The 25,145-nt window shown below is 39.6% G+C and overlaps 2 protein-coding genes, 1 non-coding gene and 1 pseudogene across 4 annotated transcripts; all 4 read right to left on the minus strand.

Moving 5' to 3' along the window:
* Positions 1-340: 340 nt before the first annotated feature.
* CUNH16orf46 (chromosome unknown C16orf46 homolog) lies at positions 341-3,581 on the minus strand. Its single transcript, XM_090260473.1, has 2 exons — positions 3,372-3,581; positions 341-1,367 (listed from the first exon to the last, which is right to left on the minus strand). The coding sequence occupies exons 1-2, from the start codon at positions 3,579-3,581 to the stop codon at positions 369-371; spliced, it is 1,209 nt and encodes a 402-aa protein (XP_090116599.1). The 3' UTR covers positions 341-368.
* Positions 3,582-11,638: 8,057 nt separating this feature from the next.
* Positions 11,639-11,827, minus strand: LOC149994272 (U2 spliceosomal RNA). Its single transcript, XR_016507913.1, has one exon. It is a non-coding gene; the product is annotated as a U2 spliceosomal RNA (small nuclear RNA).
* A 2,576-nt stretch (positions 11,828-14,403) lies between these two features.
* Positions 14,404-24,278, minus strand: GCSH (glycine cleavage system protein H). 2 transcript variants are annotated; one of them, XM_090259630.1, is made up of 5 exons: positions 24,015-24,278; positions 21,042-21,121; positions 19,862-19,925; positions 16,384-16,455; positions 14,404-14,539 (listed from the first exon to the last, which is right to left on the minus strand). In XM_090259630.1, the coding sequence occupies exons 1-5, from the start codon at positions 24,166-24,168 to the stop codon at positions 14,442-14,444; spliced, it is 468 nt and encodes a 155-aa protein (XP_090115756.1). In that variant the 5' UTR covers positions 24,169-24,278; the 3' UTR covers positions 14,404-14,441. The 2 variants fall into 2 exon arrangements, with proteins under 2 accessions (XP_090115756.1, XP_090115755.1); XM_090259629.1 differs by having other exon boundaries at positions 16,384-16,515; positions 24,015-24,265.
* The window catches only part of LOC149994274 (polycystin-1-like protein 2), a 100,963-nt pseudogene continuing 100,007 nt past the window's right edge, over positions 24,190-25,145 (minus strand).

The raw sequence follows: 25,145 nt of genomic DNA on the forward strand, positions 1-25,145 counted from the left end.
CAGATTCCCCACCATCCACTTGGCTTCCGGTGCGAGAGGAGATGTAAGGCAGGCAGAGGCTGAGACTGGCATCACCAGTTTGCATTTTGTAAATGACTAAGCAACTGCAGCAGGTAACACAGAAATATGGGTGTTTTGAGAATAAATCAAAACCCATATAATGAGTTTGTTTCCTCTGGTTCTACTACAAAAGAAAAAAAATGACAAAGAAAGGGAGGGCAGGAGAGATTTAAAAAAGGATGGAAAAAGAGAAGGGGAGGGGAGATGAGGAAAAAAAAGAAAGGAGAAGAAAATCTGGTGGGGGCAGGGGAGGGGGGGGTGAATGGGGTTCAAAGGTGCTTATTCCCAGGGAATTATGTTGTGGCAATTCAGAGGAGTCTGTGAGTGGAGACAGGAATAACAACTCTGCTCACTGTGAGAGACGGCAAGAGAGGTCTTGGGAACACCTTGGTCTCCAATGTCTGGTGCCTGTTTTCCTGCTTGGCCTCCTTGCGAACATGCTTTTGGGTGTTCATGGGAGGTCTCAGCTCCCTGGCTTTGAATCTGGCGTTGTAGTTTTGCACTCCTTGTTTCTGCAAAAGCTGCACGGTGGTGAGATAGCGAACACTGCTGGAATGGGGAGGGCACACCAGGTTTTTCTCAGGCAGGATGGGCCAGTGCAGACAGCCCCGCTCTGGACTGGCCACCAGGGATGTCCCAACCACTGGGGGAGAAAAATGCTGCATGCAGTTGACTTTAAGGTGTGTGGCCAGCTCAGTGGGTCTCTTTCTATCTTTCCCATCAACTGTTTTCAATTCATATGCACAAGCCATACACTCATCCTTTTCCACATGCAGCACCTTCTCTTCTGGCTGCAAGAGAAAGTTCTTACTCTTCTTACTCAAAACACCCAAGCCATTTGGGCCCGAAGTCTTCAGAGGAGGCAGAATTAAAAAGGCCTTGGAAGTCAATGAGTCTGAGATAGAGGGACCTCGGTCAGTGCCTCCACTGGGGTCCTTGGCCCTAACAGTCTCTGGGATGGCCCACTCTTTCATGCACCAAATAAACTCTTTCATTTGCAGACTTTTTTTTTCTCCCTGACTGTAGGAGGGAAAACATATCTTGCTACTCTCCCTGGAGGCAGTGGTGAGGCCTTCAGGGGTGCTCTGCGTCTGGGAGGGGTTGCCTCGATCCTTCTCTGGGCCTGCCTTAGCCAGAGCCCCTGACTCCAACTTCCTGGCCTCAGACTGAGGCTTGGCCTCAGGGATCCCCTGGAAGAGACTGACACAGAGTAAGCAGCTATTGGCACTTTCTCCCACCTTTGTCTTTTTAAGCTTCATCCTGGGCCAGAAGCCAGCAGTTGGAGAAGTCTTTCCCCAGCCTTGAACCTGCAAATAAAGCAGTGTGTTAATCTCAGCTGAGCTGCCCAAACTTTAGCCATCCCAGTTTGGCCACAGCCCCATTTTGGCCATCCTATTTGAACTACTATTCTAAATACCTATTTTAGCCTCATTTAAGCAATAGTATTTTAAAATCTGAAATACTGGCAATAGGATTTGTAAAATACTAAGCAGTAGTATCTGTAAATGGCCACTTTGATGTGCTGACTATATGTTTTTTAGATGTACATGAAAATAAATTTGGAGCTATCAAATAAAAATAAATTCAGCCCTAGCTGGTATGGCTCAGTGGATTGAGCGTTGGCCTGCTGCCCAAAAGCTTACGGTTCGATTCCCAGTCAGGGCACATGCCTGGGTTGCAGTCCAGATCCCCAATTGGGGGGTGGGGGGGTGAGAGAGGCAACCGATCGCTGTTTCTCTCCCTCTCTTTTTCCCTCTTACCCATTTCAAAAAATAAATAAATAAAATTGTTAATAATAATAATAAAGTGGAAAAAATATTCAAAACTCTTTGTCCTTGTCCCCCTTACCAGGCTTTGTTTTATTTCTAGGTTCTGTTTAACACACCCAGGGAGACTGCTACATGGAGGGGCTGGAGGGAGAGAGGACGAGCAGAGGCAGGTCTATGCCAACAGCCCTTGCAGGTACATTTCAAAGTAGTTACCTTTGATAGTAAGTGGAACCTTCTAAACTTAGAAAGTTTAAAATTCTTAAACAGACAGCCTATATCCCTGGCTTACCTGGCATGGGAGTATGTGTTTGGGAAGTCATAGATGCTTAAGGTGGCGGTGGGGTGGTACAGTAGAGAAGAGTACTAGAGGAGGGCTCTTGAAGACATGATTCCTTCAACTGTCAAATGGACTTGGGTGAACCACTGGGCCTTGTCTTGGCATCAGTGTCCACATTTATAAAATAAACCAAGTAGACAGAGATTTCTCAACCTTGGCACTACCAACATTTGGGGTTTGTAATGGCTTGTACATTTGTGTTCCTCCAAAATTCCTGTGCTGAAACCCTAATCCCAAATGTGATGATGGTATTTAGAGGTGGGGCATTTGAGGCAGTAAGGGTTAGAAGAAGTCAAGAGGGTGGGCCCTTCATGATGAGCTCAGTATCCTTACAAGAAAAGGAGGAGGGACCTCTTCCTCTGCACACCCCACTCTCTACTAGTACACAACAAAGAAGGCCATGCGAGGGCACAATCAGGAAGAGGGCCCTCACCAAGAACCCAACGATGCTGGTGCTGGCGCCCTGATTGTGGACTTCCACTCTCTAGAACCGCGAGAAATAACTGTTGCTTAAGCCACCCCGTGTCTGGTATTCTGTTATCGCAGCCTGAACTCTGAGAGGGCTGGAGTATTCCTTGTGATGCGCGCTGTCCTGGCCATTGCACGACGTGCAGCATTCCTGGCCTCAACGCATTAAATGGCAGTGGCATCTCCTCCCCCTCAGCCCCGCTGTGACATTGCCAAGTATCACCTGAGAAACTTTAGGTCAAATTTTCTTATAGTTCTAAATTTAGGATTCTAGTCTTGATTCTAAGGATAACTTAAGATTAAACAGGGTTCTGAGTAGAAGCACAGGATAGTTGAGTACAGTAGTTAAGAAGCTACGGTTCCAGAGTGCAGAAGACCTGGGCCCTTGGCGGAGTGATCTTCAGCACATTATTTTACCGTTTGGGTGCCTCCGTATCCTTGTTCAAAAAGTGTAGCTGTTCATAATACCTGCTGCATAGGACTATTGTGAGGTTGAATGAAGTGTTGTACATGAAGCATTTAGTACTGTACTTGCCAAAAGTAAGTGGTCATAAGTGCTCAATAAAAGGTACCGCTCTCCTCATCATTAATATTTCACTTCTGTTCCAAAGGTTTCTATATTTCTTGTTTACATCTTTTTTTTTTTTTTTGGTAATAGTAACTATTTTTGAAAAAAAGGAAAAAGGTTTGCATCAAAACACTGATGTGCAAGAGACCTAACTCAAGAAGATACTCACTGCTTCTTCCCATCCAGTTCCGATAACAAACTTGTGGTCTTTTTCATCTTGTTCAAGCGTAATATCACTGATATTGAGAAGACAACAGACATGATTCTTCTCCCTTCTTTCATCTGGACAGGTATTGGTTAATTCAGTTTCTTTTGTGCTTTGAATTTCATTATTTTTACTATTTCCTATCTCAGTCTCATTTTTCTGACAGAGATCCATTACTGTTATTGCTCTGATGGTTGCTTAAAGTTTTTAACATCTTCTTCCTGTAGTTTGAAATTAGGAGTGAACTCAGCTTTTAATACTGATTTTTTTAAAAAAGAGAATAACTTGGGTGAAATATCTTTAACACATTCAGGAATAGACTCAGAAGAAATATTACAAAACCATGCATCGCCAGCTAATGACATTATAAAAGATAAACCTAATTTTAATTAAAGGTTAATGGATTTTATTAGAGACCAAAGTTGGAAGTGAAAAAAAGAGGAGCAGAAGATGTTAACACAGGCTTTGTCCCTCATAATGGAGTACAGACTGCAGTAAGCAGTGTAGGTTTAAGCATCCCTACCCTCCACTCCAAAAAACGTCCAAATGATGCTGTTCTAATAACAAAAGAACTGTAGCAGATGTGTGTGACTTAGGCACCCAGCCTCCTCTTCTCTCCCTCCCCCACAACCCTGGATATCAGCTTGGGGATCCTTAGGCTTCTGAGGAAGCTGGTGGACCATGTGCTCTAAGCTCAGTCAATCAGTTCACCCTAATCCACCATGTATGACTGGTGCCCTTATTAAAAGGGGAAATTTAGACACAAACATGCATAGAGGGAAGATGATGTGAAGATACACAGGGGGAAGATGGCCATCTACAAGCCCAGGCAAGGAGCCTGGAACAGATCCTCCCCTCACAGTCTTAGGAAGGAACCAACCCTGCTGACACCTTGATTCTGGATGTCAAACCTCTGGAACTGTGAGACAATAAATTTCTGTTGTTTAAGCCACCCAGTCTGTGGTCCTTTGTAGCCCGAGGAAACTAATATACTACATGATGGTGATAGTAGTATCTCTATCTCTATATATCTAGAGAGAGCAACAGCAGAGGCCAAGGATGCAATATTGGGTAAGCCCCTATTTTGGAATCAGTAGAATTGGACCCAGTGAGGGCACCAGATGAGGTTCCAGTCATGTTACATTACAAAGTGCCAAAGCTCTTACTATGTGCCAAGCATTGTTAGAAGCACTTTACATATTTGTTATAAATACTACATTTTATAAGTACATTACTCATTTAATGGGGGGGTCATGGGAACTAAATTGACTCATTATGACTGAAAACTAAGAATCACCTCTGAGTCAGTAAACATAGTATTCTTAGTCAAATGGTCAGATTCCTACATACCGGATTGCTAGGTGCTCCTCCAGAACCCTGGTATTCTTCACACAAGCCTGAGCAAGATGCTCCACAGCTAAAACAGAATATTGGTGCTCTTTTCCTAATAAGAAAAAAATTCAGTTAGTGGAGAGCACAGTCTTAATTTTAAGTTTTCCTTCTATAAATGTGCCTTCAAGATATATTGCCTTCTAGCTTTTCTTGTCTTCTAGCTCTTGTAAGAGGTGACAAATAGAAATGTACAAGAAGTAATGAAAGATCAACTAAAAGAGTAGATATGTGACATAAATTATATGCCATTTTACTTTTATGCTGGAATGCAGAAATCTGCACTAATACTCATATTAGTAAGATTATGCCTACTTTACAGATTTGAAGTAAATCAAGAGCTCATGCTATTCCACTTCTCGACTTCCAGCAAGCTTTACAACCTGATTCTCTTTGAGAATCACTGGTATAAAGCATACATCAAAGTCCCTCTTAATGTTTTCCAAGAAAGTCACATTAAGAAAACACAAATATCATAGTGAAAATGCTACCAGGGGAAATGCATTTGCAAATGCAACTAGAAAACTGGATTTGGAGTACAAAGCAGGAAGGCACACAGATGTACTCCAGAAGGTCTTAAACTCCATGACATACGCTATCGAAGTGACTCAAACCAAAATGTACAAAGAAGAAAATGTTGACTGAGGTCCAATCCCCCAAAGTACATGCATGGAATAACAAAAGTAAACTCAAAGAAAAACTGATCAAGGAACTTAAGATACTTAGAAATGAAATAAAGAGGATAAATGAGAGTCTGTGAAACAGATCCTATGGAAATTCACTATGATCCAGAAATATCTTTTATAGTAGCATGCAAGGACAGAAATGGAAAGAAAATGATCAGCAAAAGAAAAACAAACTGTAACATAGTTTATTTTATTTTACCAATTAAACACAAACCATTTTGATGTGCTTCAAAATAATCCTGCAAGTAGTGTGGGAGGTGTGGGGCATATGGTGGTTGTGGTTAGATGAAATAAAAGTGGCCCTAAGCTCTGTTTGCTGTAGATAAGCATGAGGACATGGAGGTTAACTGCACTCTTCTCTCTGCTTTACCCTCACTCTGGAATTGAACTAATGGAGGCACCATAATGGAAAACCATAGGCAACTGTGATGGCAAGCATGGGGAATCACACGCTGACTCTTATATGCTTCTGCCTGGAAGTAACATATGATTTCAGTCCTCATGTAAATAGCTGGAATAAGTCACAAGTTACTGCCTAACTTCAAGGAGAACTGGGGATTATACTTTCTCCTAAATCTCCAGAAGGAAAAGGAAGCCAGATTTTGGTGACCAGTACTAATATCTCGGTACCATGCTAATATGGTATTATCTGATGTAACATACAAAGCAGATGGTCTTTATGTACTAAGAATGTCACTACCTAAAATGTGGACATTTATGGTCCTTGAGAAGAGTCCAGGACCTCTGGGAATGGGAAGGTAAGGCTATGTGCCCTAACATGATAATTCTTTTCTTAAAACCTTTTCCAATTTTTTTGGATTCTAAAATGTATATACAAATATAAAGGCCTAATAATAGATAATCTTAAAGAATTTGGAGGTATAACTGCTGAATATCAAGGTATGACTCTAGCACAGGATTTCTTATTGATCTTGACAAGCTGGCTTTAAAATTTAGTAGGAAATACAAAGGAATTATAATGGCTCTAACAATTATGAAGACAAAACATGAAGTGGAGGAATCACACTTCCACTTTTAAAAATCACCATCAGTATGATATTGGTGAATGGAAAGACACATAGATCAATGGGTCAGGATAGGGAGTCTAAAAATATGCCCACACAAACATGGTCAATTGATTTTTGACAAAATTCAAAAATAAGTAAATGAATAAAGGATGGTCTTTTCAACTATCATGTGGCAACCAGTGGCCATGTATATGCAAAAAATTTTTTAACTCAAAATGGATTATAGATCTAAATAAAAATCATAAAACTATGTAACTTTTAAAAGAAAACATAGAAAATCTTCATGCCCTGAGGTTAGGCACTAGTCTTACGCACGCTTAAATAATTTTAATAACTGAGACATTATTATTTTACAAGCTATTTTTTCCACTCCAGCAGCAACTTTAAAATTGGAATGCTCTCAAATCCAGACGTCTGCAACCCTGCAAGTTTTGCTTCTCAGTTCCTGGCATTCCTTCCAAAAGCAATACATGACAATCCTAAAAATATCTGAAGACAGCTATCATTTCTTCAGACAAGAATCTCAAATTCCTTCATGTTAAGAATGCACAGTCACTTCTCAAAGTCTTTAAAATGTAGTACTTGGAAATTAGGGAGATACTTCAAATTCGATCTGGCTAAAAGTGTCTATTTTGAAATCTGACTCCCTTCTATCTGAAATCTTTACCTATTAATTCAAGCAAGATTGCTATATTTTTTAAACCCTAGATCCCAATCTTGGTTAACACTGAGCTTGGGGTCAACTACAACGTCCAGATTTTTTTCACATGAAATGTTAATAATGCCTGCCTTCTTGATTCCATACCCATGCTGTTGTTTTCCTTTTTTCTTCATTTCAGCTACATGTAGACATCCAAACATATCAGATTCTTCTAAAGTGTCTTTTTCTTGTTTTGGACCACCACCCCAACCTGCTTTGATAATTCTAAATCATTTCTTCCCATTCCCAATTTAAGACTCTATTAATTCAATGGACACACCTTCTGTAACTTCGTTTAACTCACTGATACAAATGTTGGTAAGGAGAGGATAAAGGACAATGTCCTGAGGATATCGTTGGTACTTGGGTGTTTACTAATTATCCAATCTTACTATACAATTACTTGGCCTACATTTCTAAATTTCACTGAAGTAATCCCACTGAAAACAAAAAGGAATCTTACCAAGAGTAAAGAAAATTCACACTTACATTGACGTCTATGATTTTTTTTTTTACATTTATTATCTACATTAGGGATGAAGAATATGTTCCAAAATGTCAGTTCCAAACAAGTGGTGGCTACCTAGGGTGTTGTGTTGAGAAGGACCTTAAGACTTGGCCAGTATAGGAAAGAGTTCTGTGAGTAATGATGTCTGTTCTATCAGGGAACAAATAAGGAAGTTGGCAGCACATTTTTCACATACTTGCCATTGCCTGTCTACATAGTCACACTACAAATGTCTTACCCTAGATTCCCACACCTGGTTGTCACAGCCCTAATAAATTTACAGTGGGGATAATGTTGATGGGCCAGGAGAGGTAAAAAGCCCTTGATGCTTAAGTCGAAAGCAGGCTGTAATCCCTCAAAACACCTTACTACTTCCCTGGTTCTACCATGTCCTCACACCTTACCCCCATCTTCCTGGAAGTTTCAGGTTTAAAGAAACCTTGAATCTATATCAGAATATCAGCCAGGGAAAGATGGGCTTTTGGCAGCCACACCTGGAATTCTGAATGGACATTCCTGTGAACCCTTATCATTATATGTTGAAGAAATCAATGAACATGAACAGCCGTGGTGGAAGTTAAGTTTCTCAATACAGAGCTAAGCTTCACACCTATGAACTCGTTAAATAGGTCTTGAAGATTGGCCTGGGCATTCTAATCACTGGTAATAAAGTTTCTAAAGGAAAATGACATTAGGACTTCAATCTAATTCACAATCTTGGAACACAAGTCAGTAGGGAGTTGAACCTTTGCCTCAAAGTTAAGCACATGTGCCACCCAACTTGAGCAAATTGTTCACAATTTCAAGAGTGTAAATCTTATCTCCCCATGTTAATTATCTATGTCTTATCCTTATTATGTGCCCACAGAGCACAGCAGCTTTGATTGTTCACAGAATGACTCCTAGGAGTGTGTGGTTCCTACAACCATCCCTCCCAGCACTCCAAGTCTTCCACTTTTTCCATTTACATTCATTCACTCACTCTATTAGCTGCCTAGCACTGGGAATAAAATAGTAAAGCAACGCCCGTCTTCCCAGCTCTCATACAGTGTACAGTCTACGTGAAAATACAAGTCATATCAAACACACACACCCAACCCGCTTTTCCTAAGGCCCAGGCACTCCATACCTGGCTCTTCCCTTTCCTTTAATAGTCCCTTCCTACCCTGCAGGCTCCTCCCCTTCTTCCATCATCCTTCATTGTTCCTCCTCTACTTCCTCCCATTGCTCCAGCAGTTCTTACCCAGGCACAGAAAATGCCTCCTTTCCTTTAAAAAGCTTAACTAACCCCAGCAAAACATCCCCACTTGCCCCTTCTTCGCCTGGCCCCTCCCCCCCACGGTTCCGCCCTTTCAAAGGCTCCTCCCATTGCCCCACCCCTCCGTGCTGCTACTCGCCAGGCCCCGCCCTTAATCCGGCATGGGTTCGATACTACCTCTCCCTTTTGCCTTCCTGCCTCAGAGGACAGTTTCCTGAGTGGTGGTGGGGTCTTGCTCCGGGCGCGGGGGAGCGGCCGCCGCCACTCACACCCTCACATGGGGCCAGCGGGTGGGATACCCCGGCAGCTCAGTCTCCGCCGGCGCCCGGCGAGGGCGACAGTTGCCCTGGGTTACGACGCATTGGAGGCGGGGTGGGCCCGTGGGTGTTTACAGCGGAAGTTACGTAAGAGCCCGCCTCGCGCAACAAAACTGAGCGCGGGAAACGACGCTGCCTGAGCAAATGGCCGCGTGCTGCACCCGGCTCAGCGCGGCCGCTCGCCTTCTACCGCGCGTGAGGCTGCTGCGGTCTGCTACGAGCGCCCGAGGCGGCGTTTGAGGTACCGTGTAGCTTTAAGCACCAGTCAGGGAAGCAGACGAGGGGCTGGATACCCGCCGGGCCCTGGGTTAGAAAGCGAGAGCCCTTTGGACTGCCTCCCCCTCAGAAACCCAGGGCCTCTCACCAGTCGAATTTTTGTTCTAGGGCCGAATTTTTCTGAAGTAGGGTCGCCGTGCTCACTGCATTATGATTAGCGGCATCCCTTGCCTACATCCACGAGATGACATACAAAAATGTCCCCAGCTTTGCCAGCTGACCCCAAATTTCCCCTCCTCCGTGGAAACGACTGCTAGGGCGATACAGGCCAAAAACTTAAGAATTGGTCTAACTTTTCGGCGCCTGCTTATGTGACTGAACAGTACTGGTTTGAATCCATTGGCAAAACCAGCTAGCAGTTACTGACTTCTGTGAAGTGGGCATTGGCGTTTTGTTTTTAATGAAGAAGCGTAGCCCCATGTCCTTAAGTCAACCGAGGAACTCTTGAAAAAACAGTGCAGAGCTACCCCCTATGCCCTCCACCTTTGGTGCTGGTACTTTTGAGCACCCAGAGACGCAGCTAGGCGTGGGAACCTATGCCGAGGCATTAGGTGGTAGAGCCTCGACCCAACTCAGGTCTGATTCCAAATCCCTTCTGCTTTCTGGTTTTAGAAGTATGAATACTTCTGCTATAGAAAAATATTAGAATGTAAGTCCTTTATATCACTGATCAAAAGGCATCTGGAAAGTAGCTATTACCGCCTTTTTACAGAACATAATTAGAAAGGCTTTGAAGTCCATGCAAAGACCATATAATATCTTAGAATATTACATTATTCCAATACGTTAGAACAAAGTACTTTTATAAAACTTGACTACTTTTTTATGTATCATTTCTTTATCTAAAATATACATACTTGTATAATTTGGCTTTCACACCTGGAAGGAATGGTATACCTGCATGCTTCTAAAAAGAATTGTACACAAAACTGCATACCCCATTGCATTTCTTTTTTACTAAAACATAAAGTTTTAATCCTAAATTTAAATAGTAGCCAAGGATGTAACATCCAGAGTATCATAAATGTTGGCATTTAAAATTTGCATTACTTTTTAAAAACTATTGAAATTAAATTTAATGACAATTTGATACCCATCAACATTTCTTTAAAAATACATGAATAAACTAAAAGAAAGTTTTTGCTTTTTCTTCTTAAATTCATAATTGTACTTTTATTCTGCTTCCTCCACAGAATTTTATTCTAACATACTTATGGTCAGGGACTTTTATTAAGTACTCTGTCATTTCTCTGTGCAACAAAAATACTTAACTTGAAAATGAAATTTTTTGTCCTTTCCAGATTGAGAATTACCTTTATTCCTACTGAGTTGGTGAACAATAGGAATATATTCCATCTATCTGTGGGTAAATACTTCATATTATTAGAATGAGACAGATTTCAGCCCCAATTTTATTCCATTTTTTTCATAGATGTAAACTACCTTGTTCATATGAAGATGCACATGAAAGGGGTTTTATTATAGTCTCTCAACTTTTTTTGAAACCCCTTTCCATACCAGAAATCACAGTGATCAACAACAAAATTAGTTATCAGCTGCCAGTTTGCTTCCATCGTCCTTCAGTTCTGTTGAAAACAAAATTTGAAACCATCGGACTAGCAGTATTTGTTATCCAGTCATTAGGCTACTTTCTTTGTTTCTGGGAAGTATACCAAAGTCTTAACCAAGATTTACTAAATGACTGTTAAAACTTCTTTAAAGTACATTCTCATAAGTATTGTATATGTGGAAGTTGGAAGGCCTGGTAACTAATTTCCTTCACACTAATCGGGCCTGCATGTTTTAGAAATGGGCTAGTAATCACTACTGAAGTCTAGCAGGTAAAAGCCCCAATAGCTTGAGTAGAAACATTAAGGGACAAGTCTGTTTGGCTAGTTGTGTTTGTAATAAGCCAATATAGATTGAATCAAGATAGCAGTTCTGGTACAGTATCTCAGTTGGCAGAGGGATAGTTCCAAAACAGAGAAAGATGGAGTCAGGAGGTGTGCAGAAGAAGGAAAAAGACTGATAAGGGTAGGTGATCAGTAGTAAAACCATGTTACAGGGAAAAAGATTGCAAAATTTTTTTGTTTTTTTGTACTGTAATACTGGGTAGATGCACAGAGTGGAGAGAGCAAGCTCCTCTTCCATCTCTCAGCTCCAAAAATCCATTTAATATAGTCCTTGGATAGAGGACATATCAAATATTAAAAGGATAAGAACAGACACTACACTCAGCCAAAAGGCCAGGAAGTGGTAAGATTTTAAACTTTTTAAAATAGGGTTTTATTATTATTTTTTTAAAGACTTTATTTCTTTTTAGAGAGGAGGAAGGAGAAATAAAGGGAGAGAAACATCTTGTGTGTCCCCAACTGGTGACCTGGTCCGCAACCCACGCATGTGTCCTGACTGGGAATTGAACCGGCAATCCTTTAGTTCACAGGCCTGTACTCAATCCACTGAGCCACAGCAGCCGGGGAAGATTTTAATCTCGATGTAAAGTGAAGGCCCTCTCCAATGAAGGCAAATGTGTAATTAGGTTTGAATAATAAATTGTAGAGCAGTAATTAGGGCACAGTTATAGTTAGCCTGATTTTTTAAACTGAAGGTAAATGGTACATTTTAGCAGCCCCAGAAAAATTGGGAAAATTCAGAAAAATTCAAAAATTCTAATTTGCTGAGTTGATCTGAAATACCAGCCTCCTTTTCACACTAGCATGCCTATGCAGAGAGCCCTCTACTGGCTTTTCCTCATTAAAAATACCGTCAACAGTCAGCTACCTGGGAAATGATACAAAAAAATTTTTGAGGTGATGATAAGAAATCCTTTTAACACTCCCAGAGCAACCTGTTCCATTTTTTGAAGTTTGATTATTATAAAGCATTATTCAAAACTTTTATTAAGCTACTCTGTCAAGACCAAAACCATTCAAGAAAATATGAGTTCTAAGAAACTGAACCGTTGGTTTAGTCCCCATTCAATGCCTATTTTTTTGGCAGCAGTATAATAGGAAGAGGGGGTTGAACTGACTCTGTATTCTAACTAGTAAAAAAGCAAGTTCATTCATAATGTTCTGCTCTTAAAAAACCTGGAGTGGGTATAACAGACAAGTGTGTGTGTCTGAGAAAGAATGACAATTAAAAACTGCCCATCTCTTTCAGGCTATAATCACTGGATTACTTTCACTTTAGAAAGGCCATTTCTGCTTCCCACCTTTAGAACATTCATCCTTGCCCCCTCCAATTTCTATTTAAATGTTTTTTATAGTAACATTTGCTAAGAAACTGATGAAGAGTGGACCAGGCCTGCCCAGCTTTTTAAGAATCTTATCCTTTTCATTACCTTATCTGTGAAATGGTAATAGCTACAGATATATCCTCTCTAGCTCTGGTTATTGTGAACATCAAAAAAAGGTAATATATGAGAATACATTTAAAACAAAAGAGTAAATATATGTAATTATTACTCATCCCTCTCTTTTTCCAAAGCAGATAGTCAAATAATAATTACACAAACAGGGAGATAATCACCCAGGATATTTTGGATCCCTTCTTGTTAAGGGTGCAAAGATACAGCTCAACAGTGGTATTGCCATTGGCACAGTCTTGTAAAGAATGGTTTCTTTCTGCAGAGGAGCAGGAAAGATTTATATATTATTTACCTACCTACTTCCTCCAGTTTCTCATATTTGCTGCTTATTCACCGCTAGAAAGTGGTAGTCTGAATACTTTCCTTTTCCTCTAGTAACAAGGAAAACTGGAGGAGTTTGTTCTGGCTGTGTGCACAAATATTTAAATGTGTGTATATAATATCTCCCCTCAAAGTGTTGGCATACTACAGTTGGCTTAATTAAAATACCATTTTTCACTCTAAATATGCTACAAAGCACTTAAATTGCAAAGCATGTTCACTAAGTTAGTGTCTGAACTCATAATATAAGTTTTACTTCTATGCCCATCACTTAAGTGGTAACCTGAATGTGGTTTAGCTTTCTTAAGGATGCCATCCACGTGATCAAACGTTCACCGTTCCTTGTTTTTCCTCCCCTCTAACTTAACATGATAGAAAAACAATGTCAGTGGTTTCTTTTTCATGATATAGAAGATGACCAAAAATGTACTTAATATTATCAGGCAATTATATTTTTGCTTAAGAAACACCACTAAAAGGAAACATTTTCTTGGACTTCGTTGTTATGGCTTTCCTTAAAAAACAAAAACAAGAAAATATTCCCATAAGTTAAAATTAGCATCTTCACAAATACTAGCAGTCACTAAATATTAAAAGCAAAACAAACCAAAAAAAAAACATGATTAAGGAAGAAGCTGAGTGTTTTATTATTAAACTGTTTTCCTGCGAGGCTGCTGCTTCACTGTATAAAAATAGCACCAGCAAACTTAGAATATTGCTAAACTAAGAGAGTTTTGTTCATCGTCTGACATCAAAACAACTAACAGAAACTTCTCCACTGCCAATTATTTCCAATAGAAAGTTCATTAAGTATTTTGACCCAAATCCAGAGACTGATGTAAGAAAGTTACATTATATAAGGCTTAAGATAACAACATTATCCTTGAAAATAATAACTTTGATAACTAAATTTCACCATAGATGATTTCAGGAATTCTGAATATTATAACTGCAGCCTAGCCTAAAAATCGATAGGGTGTTGTAAAAAAGATACAAATTATGTTTATCTGCAATCATTAGAAAGTTAAGGGATATTTTCTTCCAATAGCATTGTTGTAGTTTGTTTTTCCATTGGTATGACTAAAAGTTGCTATTCTAAAAATTCTGTCCACCACTAATTTAAGACAACTATGCTAGATTAAGTTATTTCATACTATTTTATTTAGGGGGGAGTTCCATTTTCACTCTTCAATAGATTTTATGTATTTCTCATATGCTTCTTCACTCATTAGCTCATCTAGTTCTGAAGGGTTACTCAGTGTCATCTTGATCAGCCAACCTGCAACCAAAAATAAAAAAAGTATCTTACTTCACAAATTACCTTTTAAAGAGTAAAAGTAAAATTCATTCAAAATGTAAAATACTTTTATTTACAATTTTATTTTCAATTACAGTTTACATTCAATATTATTTTGTATTAGTTTCAGATGTACAGCATAGTGGTTAGACAATCATATACTTTATACAGTGATTCCCCCTGATATTTCAAGTACCCACCTGGCACCATACATAGTTATTATAATATTATTGACTACATTACCTATGTTGTACTTTATATACCTGACTACTTTATAACTACCAATTAGTACTTCTTATTCTCTTCACTTCTCACCCAACCACCACTGCCCCCCTCTGGAAACACATCAGTCTATTCTATCTATGAATTGGTTTCTATTTTTTATTCATTTATTTTGTCTTTAGATTCCACATGTAAGTAAAATCATATAGTATTTGTCTCTCTCTGTCTGACTTATTTCACTAAACATAATACCCTCTAGGTCATCCATCCATGCTGTCACAAATGATTAAAATTTCATTCTTTTTTATGGCCGAGTGATATTCCATTGTATATATATGTACCACCACTTTTTTACCCACTTGTCTATTGATAAGCACTTGAGTGACTTCCTTATCTTGACTGTTGCAAATGTGCAATGAACGTAGGGGTGCATAAATTCTTTTGAATTAGTGATATATACTCAGAAATGGAATTGCTGGATTGTAAGGTAGTTCCATCATTAATTTTTTGAGGAATCTCCATACTGTTTTGCATGGTGGCTGTACCAAGTCTGCATTCCTACCAACAGTGCACCAGGATTCCCTTTTCTCCACATCCTTGCTAACCCTTGTTTTAAAATAAAATTTTTAGTGCCTCAAAATCAATGTAGTATTCTTTACCTATATGACTCTATTTGTTAAAGGAGCTTTATATTTTAGCCTTAGAATAAAATTAATATCCTTACATATCACAACTAAAAAGATTACAACTAGAATAGATTCTACTATAATGGATTAAGAACTCTTAGGCTGTAATAAGTATCAACAGATGATGACACTTAAGACTACACAGGGATCCAAGTGTACAAGACCAGGTCTATCTTTCATTAACAAGAGGAGCACCAACACTGTTAGCTACTGATGTGAAGGATGTTAGAAAGTAGAATTAAAAGAGCTAGGTGACAGTCAACGGAGAACTACAACCTAATCCTAGTTTTGTCAGTTATTGGATGTGTGACCTTAGCAGATAAATTTGGGGGGTAGGGCCTCATTTCATCTACAAAATGGACAGAATTCCTACTAGCCTACCTCACTGGGTTACTGTAAAGATGATTGAGAAAACTGAAAATTAATAAGTATTATTCTATTACCACCTATATCACATAATATAGATGTTTTATGTTTGAAAAGGTAAATATTTCCCAAGTGTTTCACACTAAGAACCCTGTAGAATAAGGCATGCTTTTATCAAGAAAGATTTTAAACATAACCTTAGATATTCAGCTAGTCTGTGTTTTTCTTTTTAAAAGCAGAACATCTCGTTCTAGCTGGTGTGGCGCAGTGGATTGAGCACCAGCCTGTGAACTGAAACGTTGCTGGTTCGATTCCCACTCAGGACACATGTCTGGGTTGTGGGCCAGGTCCCCAGTTGGGGGCATGCGAGAGGTGACTGATCAATGTATCTCTTGAACATTGATGTTCCTCTCCCTGCCCCCCTCTAAAAATAAACAAAGAAGCAGACCATCTCTATTTAGTACCAAGAAGTGCAAAAAGATTAAGTCATACGCAGCTAGATCATGCTTTAAACTCTAGCAATAATCCTTTTCAAAATTGTTAACAACTTACCATCTTCATAACAAGATTTGTTGATAAGTCCTGGGTTTTCTGCAAGAGCTTCATTAATTTCAGTTACTTCTCCTGTTAGAGGAGAATAGAGTTCACTAGCAGCTTTCACACTTTCCAGAGCACCAAACTCATCTAAATTGAGAAAATGAAAATATTAAGTGTCAAAAGTTAATGACCTGAAAATACAAAATATGGAAAAATGGTCACTTCTAATACAATCATGATAAAGTTCTAAATATCTTTAATTAAAAATAAAATCATAGGTTTTGTCATGCTTCTATCACCTATGAGAAGGGTATAAATATCCTGAATAAAGCAGACCTATCTCTTCTAGACGGAGTGAACAAATGGTGATGTGTCCCAATACCAGATGTGCTTGAATTCAGTGAAACTCAACCTTTCAATTTACTGTGACTCAGAAAAATGAAGATTCCTGTAACAGTAAAGTAACTCAGACCAGCCTTCCTACAGATAATAATTATAAAGCCTTAACAAAACACACATACAAAAGGCTCTGTAGAATGACCAGAAGGGGAGTCAATGCTTGTAAAAAGGGATTCACACTGAGCGAGCTCTTCATTTATACAATTTGTACACTGATAACACCACCCTATTCAAATAGCACTGTATAACTAGAACACAAATAGAAAACCAGTCTTCTTTGTTTAAGGGGTCAAAGGGTGGAGTATGGGGCTGCCAAGGTGGCTGGAAAATGAAGGTTGAAATCCTAGAAAGGAGCCATGGCAGAGAAAAAGTAGTCAGCAAAGATCCCCAAATGACCCACAGATCCACCTGATGGAATTACCATAGAACCTTTAGGTAGCTATTATAAATATACTGAAAGACTTTTGAAAAGAAATGCAAATATTAGATGACAGCTGGGGGTGAGGGTTAGGGGGTGGATCCTTCTTATCTGATAATGGGCATCTGTGAAAAACTCCACAGCTATATCATGTCTAATGATTCGATGTTAAATGCTTTCTACTAAGATCAGGAACAAAGCAATGATGATGATTCTCACCATTTCTTTTCAACATTATAATGAGGGCCCTGGCCAGTACAATATGGTAAGGAACATAAATGTATAAAGATTGAAAGGAAGAACTAAAACTTCATTTACAGATTACATTATTGCTTATATATAGACAATCCAACTTCAGTGATTTTAATAATGCCTAAACACAAAAGCTAAAACTATATGAAATTTCAAGAACAAAAGATGGAGAAGATCTTTGCGATCTTGCTACAGGCCAGAGTTCCTCAAACATTCTTGTTTCACAGTTCCCTTACTGTCTCAGTAACTTTTTATGGTGATCCCTAGACCAAAATAAATGCATCATGTTCTATACATAATTAAAACATTAATAACTTGGACTTGTTAAAAATTAAAACCTTTTCATAAAAAAACACAAGAAAATGAAAAGGCAAATCCACAAGCTATGACTATATATTTACAAAATATATATCTGATAAAGGATTTATATCTAGAATATATAAAGAATGCCTAAAAGTCAATGGTTAAAAAGACAACCCAAATAAAAAATTTGGTAAAAGGCTTGATTAGAGACTGAACAAAAACAGATGTGAGCAAAAAGCACAAACAAAGGTGCTTGACAGTAATGTCACTAAGGAAATGCAAACTTAAACCACAGTGAGGTCTGCAGCACCTGGAACTCTCACACCTTCGATGAGAATGTAAAATGGTACTACCACTTTGGAAAACTGCTTGGCAGTTTCTTGTAAAATTAAAGATTACTTACACTGAGCCAGAAATTCTATTCCTACATATGCTTGCCCAAGAGAAATGAAGACAGAGGTTCACAAAAAAGATTTATACAAAATAGTTTATAGTAACTTTTATTCATAATAGCTCCAAACTAGACATAACACAAAAATCCATTAACAGGAGAAGGGATAAAAATGTGTTATATTTATACAGGGGAACTCTATTCAGCAATTAAAAAATGAACTACTGATCATTCAACATGAATGGATATCAAAATCATGGCATTGGACAAAAGAAGCCAGACATAATACATATTGTGTGATTCCTTTTAAATGAAGTTGAAGAATGGCCAAACTAATCTATGGGGATAGAAATCAGAAGAGGTTATGCATTGAGAAGGGTTTTAATTAGGAAGGTCTACACAGCATATGTGTGTCAAAACTCATTGGAGTGTATACTTAATACCTATGCATCTTCATTGTATGTATCGATTTAAAAAAACAGTTCTAGCAGAAAATTTTAAAAAGGCATTAATTAGTTTAGAAATATTTTCCAACATTTATATTAATATAATATTTTTAAGCACAAAAATGTTTATGTTGTTCGCTTACTGTAAAGAGCTATTCAGAAAGTTATGATGTGCTTGAGAATAGCAGAGTGGGTGCACAGTAAGTCAAAGAACATGAGAAAAGAAAACAAGAACTGTGCTTTGATGTACAGAAAAAAAGATTATTAATCACAAGGTTTTATTATGACATCAGAAACGGTTTCTAGGAAGACCTTCAAAAAGAGGGATTTGACCAACCAGGAAACTGAGAGACAGGAAGCAGAAAAAGTCCAAACAAGATAAATGACAGGGAAAGTTTAAACAGAAGACATGGCCAATACTATCGGGTACTTAGAAAATATATTCTGTAGGGCTGCCTCCTATGTCAAGAAATCCATGAATAAATATAGGTGGTACTACTGGCTAACATTTATCAAGCGCTAATCTTATGCCAGACATTATGCTAAATTTCATTCAATCCTGACAGCTACAATGCAGGTACTATTATCCTAATTTATAGATGATATCTAGATTAAACATTTTCTCCAAAATCACACAGCTGATATGTTATGGGCCAGGCTTAAAAACCAGGTTCTGACTCCTCTAAACTCATATTCTTTACTGCTTCCAAAGAAAAGCAGATAATACTTTATAAACTTAATAGACCTCAGCTATATTACACTGCAACAATATGGATGCGTGGAGTGGGGGGTGATGGTGCTAAGAGCCGCTTCCCTCTACTTCTTCTTTCTTAGCTTCCCTTATCATGTCTAAAAATGTTATTATTCTCTTCACCATCATCCCTTACAGTCATGGGTGGCAAATATGACCCAGATCTGGCAAATGAGACATAAGACCTGTCTTTCTCTTCCTGCTTTTGGACTCTGTTATTTAAGAATGTGATGCTCCTAAGATTTTGCTGCCATTTTGTGACCTGTAACACACTGAGGCAAAAAAAAGTACCAAAAGAGGTACTGCCCTTGATGACTGTCACTCAACCACTCAGCCAGTCCTATATTCACCTATGTCAGACTGCTTGTATAAAATATAAGTCCATACTGATTACTCTACTTTTAAGTTTTCTGTTACTTGAGTAAAAAGCACTCTAAATGATCCTGGGTACATAAAAGTTATTATTCAAGGTAAAGATCAGGTAAAGAAAATCATGGCATGAATCATGACATACCAAGATGAGAAAAACTCACCTTGTTTGTTCAATTTTGTCCCAACTTCAGGCAGACTACAGTAAACAACATCTCCCAATGCTTCCTAAAAACAAAAACAAAAAACTGAACCTCTAATAAATCAAATTAAACCTCCAAGTAAATAGGAATAAGCCAAAACCGAATCCCCTATAATTTCAGATAGTTGTACATATTTTACATTTGATGGCCACATTTTTTTTTTCTTATAACCCTTTAAAACAACAAATTATTCTTAGCTCAGGACCTGCAAGAAAACAGGCTGGATTTTCCACAAGCAGTAGTGACCCCTGTTACAAACCATATGTCCCCCCAAAAGGTTCCTGTCTCTTCTAAAAACAAATGTACTTGGTGCTTTTTCACCTCTGCAATTTTACTTAGGCCATTTCTCCTCCTGCTTTTGCTTAAATCCTACCCATTGATTCTGCAAATCATAGTCCTCATGCCTTGTACTCCTTGAAGATCTTGACTCCAATAAGTAATAGTCTATCAGGTGAGTGGGTTTCCACCCCCCATACCACTCACGTTACCCTTCATGTAATGCTTTGTATGTCATTTGCCATGTAGGTGATTACATTCATAGATAAGCTCCAGGAGGTGAGGACAACACATACAATATTTCACAAAGCACCTAATATTGGGCTTCAGTTGGTACACTGATATGCCAATGAAGATACAGTTGTCACCAACAATACCTGATATTCCACTGTACACAATATTTCAAATATGGGATTAATGGAAATAGGGGTGTTAACAGAAATAGGCTAAATAAAAGGTTTCCCTCTGTGTAATCTGTGCCAGTCTAGGTTTTCCCTTCTTCATGTTCCCCTGGTCATGTGTATATCACTGTATCCAAAAAACACTGACAACACTCTGCCCTTTTATTCACTCTTCTTTTTCTGCTTCTTTCCTTAATTGCCCCAAGGTGAAACAAACACATGTCTTTCTTGAGTAAGGTTTGTTTCCTACTTTATTTTTAAATGTTAACCTTTCAACATGTCTTAAAATACCACTTACTGCCCTAACCAAATTATGTTTTACTTGTTTCACCTGTGATCGATATTTTTCTCAGGGCCTATGAAGGGCCCAATACTAATGGAAGAATAAAGAAATTTTAAAAGACAGAGGCAAGCCAATTTAGGTGAGAGCTGACTGTTTTAACTATTGTGAGACAATCCAATACCTGTGCAAAATTGCTGATTCCCACTGTTCCAATACCATTTTCTGTTGTTATCCATTCATGTTTCTCTGTGAATTTACGCACTAAAATAGAAGATGAATATTTCAGAAAAACAGTAGCATCACTTCTTAAAAAGCACTTTTTATATCAATGCTTTCAAAAGGCAAAACTCCCAATATTTGTGTCTGACAAACACTGCCTTTCAGTAGTATACCGCCCAGGAAAAAACAGATCATGTGAAAAGATGGCATATCTTAACAGTGGTACCACACAAAGATGGCTTGACGTGAACACCGTGTGCATCTTTTGTAGGTTTGATTATCTGCTCTAACCTTACTTAGTCTAAATCACACAATTTTTGGAGGCCATTTGAATGTATACTTATCTACTAACTGGTCTGCCTTGAAGAAAAAGTCTGTCCCTCTGAAGATTTGCTTTGTTTATAAATTATTTAACTTAAAAAATAATGTGCCTCGTCAGACCTAAGAGCTTCACTGCAACTTGGCTATAAGGTGGAATCTTACAGGAATGAAACTGACCTGGAACAATTATAACTTCAATAAATTCTTAAAATTCCTTTTCAATGGAATCCAGGCCTGCCCTGGAAGAAACAGGCTACCATCATTTAAAGCAAACTACAAGATCAGAACTCAACAGTCACCTCAGAGCTAAGCCATTTACTGGTGGAACGTCAAGCTCTGCTGAACATTCATTGGACAGGTCAGCCTTGGCTTTATGAGCTTCTTCTCTTCAAAGATATGGTGGAACTATTCAAGGGTTCCTGGAAGAAAGACTGACCAAAGTTCAAGAGATGTAAAAGAATTATTTAGGAGTTAATGTTAAAAGTACTTGCTTTAAGGAATAAGTAATTTTTTTCAAAAGCATAAACTATCATTCATATATATATATATATATATATATATATATATATAATTACTTTCCGAAGTGTTTTTCCAAAAATAATGCATTAGAAGTTAATTGGAAAATGATTCATCAATTCCTATACTGTTTTAAAGTAAGCCTTGCTGGTTTACTCTTCCCTCTTACCCAAAGACAGTTGTACTTAAAACAGCATTAAACTGTTTTGATTACACAGCTCTGATGTGCAACAAAATGTAAATAGAGCACAGCTTATTATGTTCTTTTTCCCTAATCAAGAAAAAGCTTTCATTTTACACTCTTTAGGGGAAGAAGCTGCAAAATTTGTCACAGAGGAATTTGCTTTACTTCATTCCATTTCAAATAACTGAACTCTTCAGATCAATCTGATCTTTCCATTAAAAAGTTTAAGGTTTGACCCTGGCCCATGTAGCTCGGTTGGATGTCATCCTACAAACCAAAAGGCTGTGGGTTCGATTCTGTGTCAGGGCATATGCTTGGGTTGCAGGTCTGGTCCCTGGTCAGCCTTGCAAGAGGCGACCAACGGATGTTTCTCTCACATGGAAGACTCTCTCTTTCTCCTTCCCACCCCCTCTCTAGAATCAATATAAAAAAAAGTTTAAGATTTGTACTCAAGTGTTCTGACTGCAACACTGTCCCAGACTTCTACCTTTTCTTAACTATTTCATAGTTCAACTTACAAGCTCTTTCCTACCAGAAGCCTGTCTAGCCCTCCAAGACCAGGTTCCTGGGCCATTCAGCATGCTCCCATAGCACTCTGCACTACTTTCCTCCCACCCCGACCCCCAAGCACACTTAACATGCTACATACATAGCCCATTTGTCAAACTCCCCCAGGAAGTAGACTATAAGTACAAAACAAGCAAGACCAGAGTTTATCTCATTTGTATTCCCAGTTCTAAACACAGTGCTTGACCTGTAAACACTTATCAAGTTGGAGCGAAGTAATTTTTTAAAGTTTAAGAAAGGAAATTTTGAGCAAAATACTTAGTATATAGTTATTTGGCTACAACACTCAATTCTCCCTCATTCTCTTACAACTCTAGAACTGGCAGTTTAAATTTAATATACCTTTTAAAGGGCTGGAAAACTATAAATATGACTTCTCTGAGATTATTGGCCTGATTTTGGCCTTGCCATTTACCTCATTGTAAAGTTAATTATAGGATTAATATGGCTCTCACATTCAATTTAGCAACTGAGCAACCAAAAGTTTAGAGGAAAAGACAGCAACATTACTAATCTGAATGCACCCCAGTCCACTTGACTTAAAGTCCATTTAAGTCTTTTTTTCTAGGCTATGTTAATGCTATATAGGCTAAATACTGATTAGTACAATTCTTTAACCCTTGGCCCCACAGAAAAAAAGTGGACAGGAGATTAGGTTAATAATTATTTTCTTACTGAGCTTTTGGCCTCAAAATTAGGCATTTTGAGTAATTTCTGAAAAGTTTGTATTTTCTTTATTTGAAAGTCACTGGTCAGATAAAATATATTACTATCAGTCAATTTTTTGCTGTTTGATTCTATGAACTAAAATTCAGTAAGAAACATTTATCAGCCACTAGTATGTGTCAGGCCATATACAACAGTTACATTATATCATTTCATCCTCCCCAAAACTATGAGGTAGAATTATTATTTCCATTTTTCTGATGAGGGAAACTGACTCCAAGCTTTTTGCTCACTTTCAGCTCGTAAAAATCTAGACCCTGTGTTTGATTTTACTTCAGAGTTGTCACTACAGAGTTGGTCCATGGAGCAAACTAAAACCTATTATTTGTCCCCACTTACAGGGTCGAGGCTCCAGGCGTGCTCCAGGCCTCCTCACCACCCCCCACCGGCTCCCACACCCGCAGGACAAAGGCTACGGTGTCGTCCACGCCACTTACGATGGAGAGCTGGGGCCAGCAATAAGAGATCCCGGCAATAAAGGAGGAGTGGCCAGGGGTTGCCTGGCCTGACCCGGGCTCTCCGCAGCGGGGACTCGAGGTAAGAATCAAGGTGAGGAGGAGGTGTCCCAGCCACCCCACACCCACGCGCCCTGGCTTGCTTCACGTGTCCACCCGTGCTTACCTGAGAGCAGATTAGGGCCGGTGCGCAGCGTCCGGACGGCCCCAGCCCTCAGGCGCCAGGGCCGCGGCGCGCAGGGCGCAGTGGGCACCGACGCAGCGCGCAGGCTGCAGGCCGCGGCCCGCACGCCCCGCGCTACTCGGAGCGCCATTTTCATAGAAGTGTCAGGGTCGCCGCACTACTCCTCGGCCACCCTGGCCGGCGGGCGGAGCGAGGGCGGCCCCCGACCTGAGCGTGGCGGAAATGGGGCGGGACCTAATTGGGCAGAGGGCGGGGCGACTTGCGGGAGGGGCGTGAACATTCGGAAGGTCCTAAAGGCCGGAAAAGGCAGCAGACGAGGGTTGGGGACTAGTGCTCGGGTAGGGGCGTGGCGGGGCTGCTCGTTGGAGGGACTGGGCCACCCCGGGAGGGGTGGGGCTACGCCTCTGGGCGTAGGTTCCCGGCTATTTAAACCGCTAGGTCAGAAAGCCTAGGCGAGCGGCCTGGTGGGTGAGGAGGGCTGCAGGCTGCCTTGGCTCGGTCTAGCCAGTACATTCCCCTGCCTTTGGGCTCAGGGCTCCTGGGAAATGCTGGTTGTTCCCAATCCTCTTAGGATGCGGCCTCAACCTGCTACGGAGGATCAAGGTCACGCAGAGTGGGATGCATAGTCAGGTCCAAACAGGATAATTCCAGCAGAAGATGGTTGTTGGGCATTGGCCAAGGGCGCACCGACACAAATACAGTTTCTCTTTGACTTTCTGAAATATTGGTAACAATCCAGGAACCCACTTAATTACTTTACAGATTCCAAAAGGCTCAGGGTCCCCAAAGAAGGAAGGACAGAATCATGAAACTCAAGAAGCGCAAGGACTTGCCAGAAGGTCAGGATTGGCTTCTTGGTGGAGATTGGTGTCTAGCCAGTTAATGCAGGAGCAACAAAGGGCAGAATTGTCTTCCCCTCTCTCCCCCTCCCTCTCTTGCCGTCTACCTCCCTCTTCCACTCACCTTCCCTTCTCCCTCTTCTTCTGTTTCCCACTCTCCCTACCTTCTCCACCTTCTCTCCCCACTTCTCTCCCCATCTCTTCCTCTGCTGCCTGTCATCTACCAGACCCAATAAGATTGAATCTCCATGGGTGCTTTATTCAGATGGTCAGC

The sequence above is a fragment of the Furipterus horrens genome, unplaced genomic scaffold (genome assembly GCF_987537825.1).
Source record: "Furipterus horrens unplaced genomic scaffold, mFurHor1.1.pri manual_scaffold_13, whole genome shotgun sequence".
NCBI classification, from domain to species: Eukaryota; Metazoa; Chordata; class Mammalia; order Chiroptera; family Furipteridae; genus Furipterus; species Furipterus horrens.